The sequence below is a fragment of the Musa acuminata genome, chromosome BXJ3-10, assembly GCF_036884655.1.
Source record: "Musa acuminata AAA Group cultivar baxijiao chromosome BXJ3-10, Cavendish_Baxijiao_AAA, whole genome shotgun sequence".
NCBI classification, from domain to species: Eukaryota; Viridiplantae; Streptophyta; class Magnoliopsida; order Zingiberales; family Musaceae; genus Musa; species Musa acuminata.
In genome coordinates this window covers 20,988,512-20,999,517 of record NC_088358.1, presented here as the reverse complement: position 1 = coordinate 20,999,517, position 11,006 = coordinate 20,988,512, and the positions used below count along the sequence as shown (strand labels likewise).

The 11,006-nt window shown below is 33.6% G+C and overlaps 2 protein-coding genes and 1 non-coding gene across 3 annotated transcripts; 2 read left to right on the top strand and 1 right to left on the bottom strand.

Moving 5' to 3' along the window:
- Window positions 1-3,707: 3,707 nt before the first annotated feature.
- On the bottom strand, window positions 3,708-4,373 carry LOC135650650 (LYR motif-containing protein At3g19508-like). The gene is made up of 2 exons (XM_065170145.1): window positions 4,081-4,373; window positions 3,708-4,009 (listed from the first exon to the last, which is right to left on the bottom strand). Exons 1-2 carry the CDS (start codon window positions 4,267-4,269, stop codon window positions 3,956-3,958), a joined length of 243 nt encoding a protein of 80 aa, XP_065026217.1. The 5' UTR covers window positions 4,270-4,373; the 3' UTR covers window positions 3,708-3,955.
- A 512-nt stretch (window positions 4,374-4,885) lies between these two features.
- On the top strand, window positions 4,886-7,836 carry LOC135650755 (UDP-N-acetylmuramoyl-L-alanyl-D-glutamate--2,6-diaminopimelate ligase MurE homolog, chloroplastic-like). Its single transcript, XM_065170324.1, has 4 exons — window positions 4,886-6,535; window positions 7,125-7,241; window positions 7,375-7,550; window positions 7,681-7,836. The coding sequence occupies exons 1-4, from the start codon at window positions 5,113-5,115 to the stop codon at window positions 7,801-7,803; spliced, it is 1,839 nt and encodes a 612-aa protein (XP_065026396.1). The 5' UTR covers window positions 4,886-5,112; the 3' UTR covers window positions 7,804-7,836.
- Window positions 7,837-8,809: 973 nt separating this feature from the next.
- TRNAS-AGA (transfer RNA serine (anticodon AGA)) lies at window positions 8,810-8,891 on the top strand. The gene has a single exon. It is a non-coding gene; the product is annotated as a tRNA-Ser (tRNA).
- The last annotated feature ends 2,115 nt before the right edge of the window (window positions 8,892-11,006 follow it).

Sequence of the window (11,006 nt, the reverse complement as noted above, 5' to 3'; positions counted from 1 at the left end):
TATAAGGAAGTTAATCTCAAGCTTCATTCTTATCTTTTAAGATGAAAAAAATATTATAAATAGTGGGGAGGATTCTCTTTTGGAACGACTGAAATCCATATTTGAGGACTTCGGTTTACTAACCTGAGCATTAAAAGGATCGAGTCGAAAAACCTCCAATGATCTTTATCTTCGTGTAAGTAACACTTTGGGAGTATAATATTTTTACATCGAAAACACCATGAAAAATTCTGGTTAGATGGATCTGGATCACATCAGGTTAATCAAAACATCAATAATATTTTCCTCTAACATTTTTTATACACAATTTATGATATATAATAAATAAAAAATTTCAGATTGAATATACTCAAGTTGATACTAAAAATCTAAGATATGAGAGTGAAGAACGATGGCTTTGGTATTGGTTTTCCACATGAGGAGTCTCCTAAGTGAGACTGATAAATTAGCTTATAATAATATTCACTAAATATTTTGAGTATAGAAAAACTAACAAATGATTGCTTGTGTCCAATTTTAAATTTAATATGCAATGATACACTATATATATTAAATTTAAATTTATATTAAATTATATATATATATATATATATATATATATATATATATATATATATATATATATATATATATATATATATATATATATATATATATATATATATATATATATATATATATATATATAGTGCTAATTAGAAAAGTTAACATCAAATATGAGTTGTAGTCTTTGTGAGTGCAAAGTCATTTTAAGTAACTCTTAAACCAATGGTCTGCATTATTGGGGAGGGAGAGTCTTCTCTTGTATTATGAGATGATGAGAATATATGAAGTGACATTTTTAAATCTACTGCAACATTATTTTATTTATTTATTTATTTATTTTGAAGTTCTAAATTTTAGATAATGTCCTTTCAAAGATTGAAAAACACATTTATATTATTATGAAATATCAAAATTTATATCTTTAGATGTCATTATCATTAATATGTATTGAAAAAAAAAACTTTGGCTATCCACTTCATCTATATTAATTTATTCCAATTAAATAAGTATATAAGGCATCACTTAAAGAAGATTATAGTGAATGTAAGGTATTATTATAAATTAGAGTTTCAAGTGACATTTAATTTATGGTACCCAAGGAGATCAGCTATCAAATATGCATAAGTTTTTATGTTTTAAAGGAACGCATGTATAGAATTTAAATCTAGAGAGCTTCTATGATTTTTTTTTCTTTAAATTATTCTCTTATGTATGGGGATTTATGGTAAGATCATCATAGATCTAAAAAGTAACAGAGAAGATAAAAGAAGGGAGGATAATAAAAACTCCAACACAAAGACACTAAACTATAAAAATTATGAAACAAAAATATTATATATATATATATATAATATTTTTATTAAAACTATTAAATTTATACATAATATTTTTTATACCTGAGGTGACTTCGAAGTGGGTTCGAGGTAGGTTCAAGATAGATGTATTGTTCTCTCGAGGTGTCATCTACACAAAGATCAAGGTCAGGGAAGTTTTTCCGACCTGATCACTCTAACACTCGAGTTACTAATCCGAGATTCCTAAATGTAGTCTCGAGTAATTCGAGAAAAGAAAGAATCCTTTCTTTATTTTCTTGTTCAGAATATGTTTTTATACCTTGAAGGAGGAAAGAAAATTTTCATTGTCACAAAGTAAGAGAATGGGGTTTATGTTTGTAATAAAAGGAGTGAAGAAAATTTATAATGATAAATGATGATTTGAATGACATGTGACACCCAGACGATAGATTCTCTCCCAAAATTGAACACATATTAATATAAAATTAAATGAGAGTGTTAATATAAAACTATAATGTCTAAAATTTATAATTATTTAAATATACATTTATATTTGATTGTAAACAAAGTTTTTTTTTATGAATGTTTAAAGTAAAACGAGGGCACGAGTCAGATATCGAATGATATGTTTATCTCTACTGTAGAATTCTTTTAATTAATTTTTTTGGTTTAAATAAACATCCTTGCAAAGTTTAGAAATCACATATTCTTATGTGTATCCCCTACATGTCATTGTGGTTTATATTCACTGATAATAATGCTGATCAACCAAATCTAATCATCATTAATATTATATAATTTATTTGACTCAACTAAGTATGTAAAATATGAAATATATATGTTATCAGTACTTTTTTAGGATCGTAAATCGTGTGTGTTATTCTTATAATTTATATCCACTGCCTCATATGTGTAATTTAGATGGACTCAACTAAGAATGAATAATTAATATATATATATATATATATATATATATATATATATATATATTAATTTGTGATAGAAAAATCAAGGTTTAAGTCATAAAAAATATTTTTTTAAATATTTAAAGATAAAATTATATGCATTGATCCTTTTCAAACCTCACATTATGGAGAGTCTAATGCATTGAGTATATCTTTTTTTTTCTACATGAATTAGTGTTGCATATTGATGAGCATTGATATACTTATAGATTGTATTAAGCCAATAAGGAAACTTACTTTATTTTTTATTTTTTTTATTTCTCATTGACTATTTCAAGAATATATTGTACTTAATCAATATATGTCAAATCCATGGACAAATCAGCCCACAAAATTAATTTTTGGAAAGAGTAAATTATTAAAATGATTAACAATTAGAAAAACATTTGTAGTTTCCTATGATGGTTGTTCTCACAATCTATTTTTTAATTACTCTTGATAATATTTATAAAACACTAATATATCAAGATTATTTCTATTTTGAACATGATAGGATAATATTATGATACTATATAGATTATATGGTTCTACTAGTAATAACTTCAATTTAAACATCCCTAGATTTTCAATAGAAAATACTAAATAAAGACAAGATAAAAAAATTTCACAAATTTGGAAGTCTAAATATCCGTTATATATATATATATGTATATATATATATATGTATATGTACATATATGTACATATATGTACATATATGTACATATATGTACATATATGTACATATATGTACATATATGTACATATATGTACATATATGTACATATATATATATATATATATATATATATGTACATATATATATATATATATGTACATATATGTACATATATGTACATATATGTACATATATGTACATATATGTACATATATGTACATATATTTACATATATGTACATATATATATATATATATGTACATATATATATATATATATATATGTACATATATATGTACATACATATATATATGTACATATATATATGTGTGTATACACTTTTCTCATAGTAAAGAAGGAATTCTATCGTAACACCAATAACAATCCACCTTTTAATCTAAATAAATTAGATATGATGACATATTTACTTTGTATATTGATTGAGCATAATACCATAGGAATGTGTTTGATGCATGAAAAAAAATTGAAGTATTACCTCAATAAAGTAATTTACTCCAGAAAAATCAACAATCTAATTAATGTTTTTATGTTAGTAATTCCTTGTTCATCATGGATGTCATAGAGTATCAACTTTATGACCTCATAATGCTTTGTTAATTTGAAAAATTATTTTTTTAGCCAATACAATGAAATAGGAAGATTCATAGTCCCAACTTGCAAATTAGAGTCCCAAGCATTGTAGCTCAGGAGAGAACAAGTTTCCTCGGTCTCAAAACATGCCACTAGCTTGAAAACATCACACATTATTATCTCTATATGAAAAATACAGGATATGAATGAAAAGTTTTATGCAACCAAAGCCTTGATGGTGACAAGTTTCTCTTCTTGAACAGCTACTAAAATACTACGATTGCCATGCACATGTTTGCACCAATTAAAAGCATCAAAAGTAATTAAGTCGTTCAGTACTATTACCCTTTTGGGAATAACAGCAAACATTTGGGGAGCAACTGTCTGTCTCTTTGCCTGCCTCAGCCGCAGCAAATCTCCTTCAGCTTGTCAGCGACCGACTGATCCACGGAGTACTGAAACAAGAAGCGAAAAGGTTAGGCGAGGAAGAAAAGAGGAACCGAAGTGAGATGAGAGGAAAGAGGACCTTGTTGAGGACCCAGGTGGTGTGGGTGTAGGCTCGCTGCAGGAGCTCGTCGAGCGAGGCGGAGTCATCCAGCTCGCGGTAATTGACGAAGTTCTCCCGCGCGTACTTGGCGTAGTCCGGCCTGGTCTCCCGCGGGAGCCGCCGCACCAGCCTCAGCACCTCCATGTACGCCCTCAGCGCCCGCTCCATCGCCCGCCGACTGCAGCGGTAATCTCGAAGGATTCTGGTTCCAGAGGACCCATTCTAATGTGATGCTTTCTGCTCCATCACGGCAACCAACCCAACACGTAGATGAGACGCGTCAGTGGCCGGATTTCGGGCCAAAAGGCCCACATTGAGAAAAGGTAAAGATAAGACAAATAAAAAGGTAAGAATGCTATTTTATTTACCAATTAAGTAATTACTCCTATATTTCTGACACGTGTCAAACCTATAATCCCATGTCGCGTTGTCATGACTGCCGTGTCGTGAATAGTACATTCAGACTTGTCATATCTTTTCTGACACGTGTCATTACTATATGATACCAGGGTACGTTGCCGACATTCTCGTGGCGTGAATAGTACATTCAAACTCCTCATTTATTTGAATCAGTGCGATTACCGCTACAATGTATAATGCATATGCGGCCTTCTCGTGCGTCTTCCTGATCTTACTTGACCCGTTAGCACACATAACCTGTGGAGCCCACGTGTTGGTGATGCTCATTTCGGTAGCGGGCTCCACAAGTGGGGTTTGTGCGAGAGGCGCGTACAGACTCTTGGTATGACCGCACATCTCCTGCAGCCCTCGACCATATCTCCCGCCCCATTTCCACCTCGCCCTTCCGCCGCAGCACGGTGTCGCCTGAACTCGCCCCCAAGGAGAACCTCCCAATGACCTCACCCTCTCTCTGCTCTTCGCCATTCTCTTTCTCCTCCCTCTTCCCCTCTCCTCCCTCTCCCATGCTTTCTTTTCTCCCCTTCTCTTCTCTCCCTCCGCCGAGCCGTCGCACCCCACTCCGCCCTGAACATTGGCTCCAAGCTTAGTTATATGTCGCCCAAAAAAGACCGCGCTTTGGCCGCAGACGACTCCTCCCGCAGCGTCTCGAAGGTGGCTCCGCTCAGGTGCAAAGTCTCTTTCGGGCGTCGCGACATTAGCTCGGAGGAAGGATCCCGTGAAGAAAGTCCGACCGGATTGCAGGAAAAGGAGACACCTTTGGGGAAATCGACCTATGGTGATCGCACAATGCAGTCATCCTTTGGCCCTCCTCTTGATTCCTTCGGGAATTATGATGCAGGGGTGTCAGAAACCAAGTTCCAGATGACTCTCGCCGAGCTCCTCGAGAAGACCGGAGTCACCCCCACGTCGATTTACGGGAACCTGGACGCCTTGATCACTGGAGTTCAGGACGACTCTAGGGAGGTCTGCCAGGGGGATCTCTTCATCTCCCGTGTCGGGTCGAAGACGGATGGCCACTTGTATCTTACCGAGGCTTGTAACCGAGGAGCTGTAGCAGTGGTGATTGACAGAGAGACTGATAAAGATCAAATCTTGGGCTACGGCTGCAAGGCTGCTGTCGTAGTGAATTCCACCAATTCCGTGCTCCCTGTTCTTGCTGCAACATTCTTTGGGCATCCGTCGAGGAGTCTCTTCGTAGTCGGTGAAACGGGAACGAACGGTAAGACGACGACAACCAATTTAGTCAGGTCTATATTCGAGGAAATGGGGTACAGAACCGGGCTGTTCGGCACCGTCTGCTTCATAGTTAACGGAGATGAGAAGTTGGAAGCTTACAGAACAACACCTGAGTCCGTGGTAGCCCAGAGATTGATGGCGAAGATGGTTCGTTCAGGCACCAAGGCACTCGTGATGGAGGCTGCTTCTCAGGGGCTGGAGGAAGGGAGGTGCGATGAGCTAGACTTCAACGTAGCAGTCTTCGCGAACCTCACCAGGGACCATCTCGACTTCCATGGGACCATGGAGGCGTACAAGAAGAGCAAAGGCAAGCTCTTTGCGAAGATGGTCGACCCCAACAGGCACAGGAAGGTTGTGAACATCGATGACCCAAATGCTCCATACTTCATCGATCAAGGGAATGCAGACGTTCCACTCGTTACATTTGGAATGCAGAACAAGAACGCCGACGTCTACCCTCTAAAGTCCGAGCTTTCATTGTTCAAGACAAAGGTTTGGGTGAGCACGCCAAAGGGGGCACTGGAGATCAACTCAGGGATGCTTGGCAGGTATAACATCTACAACATCCTCGCAGCCGTTGCTGTTGGGATTGCCGTCGGCCTGAAGCTGGAGGACATCGTGAGGGGAATCGAGGCGGTGAAAGGGGTTGCCGGCAGGTTTGAGTTAATTGACGAGGGGCAGCCTTTCGCCGTGATTGTAGACTATGCACACACACCCGATGCTGTGTGTAGACTTCTGGATGCTGTCCGAGAACTCAACCCACGAAGAGTTATCACTGGTATACCAATTCATGCTTTACTTTCAGCACATTCTGCAGATTATCATACTGAATGAAAATTTCAACTTACCTAATTCAGTGCTCGGTAATTGATCGTCGAAAACTTAATTGCTTGGTTTAGATTCTAATATTTTCTTCCCCGTATGTGCTAAAGAGAGGTCTCAATTGCATAGCATTTTTGCTAGGTCCTACACAATACCAATGTACAAGTATATTATTATATGTATCAGTGAGATAAGATGGTAATGTAGAGCTTTACATGACTTTTATCTCAATCAGCTGACTTCCAATTTGATGATAATTCCATCAAATGCTGTCTGTGCACTTTCAGAAAAAACTGCTCAAAACTCTCACGAAGCATTTGAGCATACGAAGATTGGCACCAAAGTTCTTCTATAGTTGCAACATCTCAAGTTCAGCACTTTTGTGTGTCTTTTTTATGTTGGGAATCCGAAACACGAGTCATTAGTGCATTTTCACAAGAAGGAAGTTAAAGATCAGAAAAGTGGCTAACCATACTTTTATCCTAGCAATACTAGTAGTTGTAGGGTGATTTGATGCATGCTAGTAGCTAATGTTTCGCTTCTAGTCTTTGGATGTGGCGGAGAAAGAGATCGGGGGACGAGGCCGCTGATGACAAAAATTGCAGCTGATAAAAGTGATGTGGTTATTCTGACATCAGACAATCCAAGGAATGAAGATCCATGTATGTATTCTGTATCTTATATACCAATTTGGTTTGTCATATATTTCTGAAAGCAATGCAATCTGTTGGCCATATGCCTATTTTGTTATTCAGATATTATTACTTCTAAAACATGGTTCGATGACATTGTTAGCGACAATCTTGGATGACATGCTAGCTGGTGTTGGATACACAATGCAAGAGTCCTCACCACATGGCGGAAACAAAATCTATCCAAAGCTTCCAAATGGTTGTACACTCTTAGTAAATGAGGACAGAAGAGTAGCTCTGCAAGCTGCCATTGCCATGGGAAAGGAAGGAGATATCATTGTAACTCTCTTGTTATGACCCTTGGTCACAGTATTCTCAAACCTTTCTCTCTCTTGTTAGACAGAGGATATGTGTAACTCAATTGCAGCTTCTAGTACTTTGGACTGAAGACTATGATGTGATGCTGCAGGTTGTTGCTGGCAAAGGCCATGAGACATATCAAATTGAAGGTGATACAAAGAAGCTATTTGATGACAGAGTTGAATGCCGAGAAGTACTACGACCTGAATCAAACAGGAAGAGAGACCGGTGAACTTTCATGGGATAAGCATAAGATAAAGTTGGATCGGATGACCCAGAAAGATTTCAAGGGTGATTGCTTGAATTTTCCTTGCATTGCAACCTTATTGGATTCAAATTTTCATCTCTTTTATTTTTAATATAATTCTTAAAAAAATATTTCGATATCAAAGCTTATAGTGGTAGAAATCTTGAAAAAGAAAAAAAAACCTAATATTGATGATAAGTAAAATAATAAATTAGAAGAATATGATATGTTATGCACTTAAATTCTGATTTTTTTTTAAATTAGTAATTAAACAAATTTTATTTAATGAATAATAGCGAGTCAAGCCCACATCTATAGTTAATTAATCAAATTTAAGAAGGGTTAGATAACAAATGGACTAATTAAATATTACCTCTTATAGTTAGTTATCTTTAATATCTTACTTTTAAATATTTAAATATTTAAAAACTATATATTATTTATAATCATTTTTGGTGTAGCAATAAAAAGCACCATAACTCCATTAAAAAAAATACTATAATGTTGGATTGATTTAACTCAAACTATATTCTGATAAAATTTTATTTTTTTATGATCATTTCTGATTTTTTACGAAGAAAAAAATCAATGAATTATTCATCTAATCTCATTCTCAATTTAGATCTATGAGGAGTAAGAAAAAAAGGTGACACGATTACACATTCTCTATCAATAAACAACCTCGTAGTGCATTCATGAGATGCTCCTTTGAAGCTTCTATCGAGTTTCGTGGAAGCTCCAAAAGGTTCCTTCGAAGGCTAAGAAGACAAATGCTTCGTCTTGACTTCATAATAAGAAGATATGTTCATCATCAACCCATACTTTATTCATTCATTCAGATTCCTTTGTATGGGAGCAATACTTTTATGGTGTTCCTGGAAATCAATTAATCGCTCAGAGTGGTCGTGAGGGAAGAAGAATCCCATGATGGCAATACAATTACTACACGTTATATAAACTACATTATAATGGGTGATTCATCGACAGCGATGTGGTCGTGCCGGAGTGGTTATCGGGCATGACTAGAAATCATGTGGGCTCTGCCCGCGCAGGTTCGAATCCTGCCGACCACGTTTTTTAATATCATAGCCAACTCGAGTTTGGAATAATATGTGCTGTTTGAAGCCATGACGTGATTTGGTATCAGTATGCATGATTATTGAATCCGGTTTTTATTACTTGATATTATATTGCATAATTTCTAAAAATTATCTAGAAAAAAACACTAAGTATTTGTTATTACTAAGTAAATTATGTTTTTTAATATATTTTTTAGACCACCTTATTTTTTAATATTTTTATTTTTATTATCAAGACCATGAGTTTTCTTAATAAATATAAATACCAATTAAATATAAATATAAAATTTATAAAAAATTCAAAAAAAAAATAAACATAGAGGATAGAATATATATATACATGATTATTGAATCCGATTTTTATTACTTGATATTATATTGCATAATTTCTAAAAATTATCTAGAAAAAACACTAAGTATTTGTTATTACTAAGTAAATTATGTTTTTTAATATATTTTTTAGACCACCTTATTTTTTAATATTTTTATTTTTATTATCAAGACCATGAGTTTTCTTAATAAATATAAATATTAATTAAATATAAATATAAAATTTATAAAAAATTCAAAAAAGAAAAATAAACATAGAGGATAGAATATATATATACCTTGCCCTTGCGCAATTAAGACACTTTATGTCCTCGTCGCAATGATCGTGACAATAGAAAGGTGACAATGATCGTGATCGCAATAAAATCAAGTCTCATATTTCACCCTAACTTTTATGCTTGATTAAGAGATCATTTCCAAGTTTTTCTTAGTTGTTCCCTTGAATCATGATACATATTAAAGCTTCTTTCTTTCTTTCCCTTGAAGTGTGATGTAGGTCTCTTGATTACTTTTGCTTTTGCTTTTGCTTTTGTTTTTGTTTAGGTTTCATGGGTTTGGACATTTTGATCTATTTGCTCGGAAGACTTTCTTGGTTGAGGATTCCTTGTGCATTAATTCTTATCTTTAGGTGGTTCTTTGGTACCTTTGGGATTCATGTTCATAAATCTCACCCGAGCATGATTCTTGGAGGTGAGGTGGCATCACAGATTTCTTGATTGCTTTTATTTTCGTTTTAGAGAGTTTTAATTTTTTGATCTGTTTGGTTGAACGCTTTGGTGGTGTGTTCTTTGTGCTGAGATTTCATGCACTTTTGGTTCTTTTTTGAGGTTTAGTTTGTGAACTTCAAATGAGACTATAGTAGTTATGATTCTTGCAAATGAGATTATCGATTCTTAATCACCTTCAAAATAAAAAAATATTAAAAAACTATTAATAATAACTTTGATTAAAAAAATCTATTAAAAAATAAAAATTAAATAAAGATGAATACTTTAGTCAGATCAAAAGGTTTAAAAGAAATTTCCTAAGATAGATTTTAAAGATGTGATCAATGATAGAGATTTTAAAAGAAAGAAGAATTAATTTTTTACTTAGAAGAAGATAAAAATAATAATAAAATTTGTTACTAAATGAAAGTATTATTTTGAGAATTTCATTCTCGAGCTAAGATAAGAAGAAAAGACTATTTAATATGAAGGAGATATCTACCTCTTACATTGTCTAAAGGTAAATCATAAAAATTATATAACACAAACCTAAAAGACATTAAACATATAAATAAGATACATCATCAATCATATTTTCTCAACAATATTATGAGTAATATTGAAGATGTCAAAATTATATAAAAGTAAGATTTAGATTGCAATGTAGGTAGTATTGATGTTTATTGGAGTAGATAATTTTAAAGATTAAATTATTTTATTTTTATGAGAAGCATAAAAGTATTTTTTACCTCCTTTTGAAAAAGAAAAAAGATTTTAGCTTTGAAATCTCTCATCTATTCTCATATATCTAAAGATCTAAATTAAAAAAATAAAAGCAAATAAAACTTACACTCCGATAAGATTAACAAATAAAACCATCAAAGTTATCAAAAAAAACTAACCAAAGAAAAGAATCCCTACCCAAAGATCCGAAACCATCAAAGCCTTCAAGCAAACAAATATAAATATCTGAACCTAAAAAATATAAATGAAAATGAAAACAAAAGCAACCAAGAAACATGCATTTCATCTTCAAAGAACCACACAACCAATTCGAAAAACATAAATTAAA

What these genes read in the sequence shown, in the direction of transcription:
- LOC135650650 (XM_065170145.1), bottom strand. Translation starts at nt 4,269, where the DNA reads ATGGAGCGGGCGCTGAGGGCGTACATGGAGGTGCTGAGGCTGGTGCGG. An exon ending in CCACCTGGGTCCTCAACAAG is followed by an intron (nt 4,010 to 4,080) that starts GTCCTCTTTCCT and finishes TTCTTGTTTCAG; the next exon opens with TACTCCGTGGATCAGTCGGT.
- LOC135650755 (XM_065170324.1), top strand. Translation starts at nt 5,113, where the DNA reads ATGTCGCCCAAAAAAGACCGCGCTTTGGCCGCAGACGACTCCTCCCGC. An exon ending in CCCACGAAGAGTTATCACTG is followed by an intron (nt 6,536 to 7,124) that starts GTATACCAATTC and finishes TTTCGCTTCTAG; the next exon opens with TCTTTGGATGTGGCGGAGAA. An exon ending in TCCAAGGAATGAAGATCCAT is followed by an intron (nt 7,242 to 7,374) that starts GTATGTATTCTG and finishes TGACATTGTTAG; the next exon opens with CGACAATCTTGGATGACATG.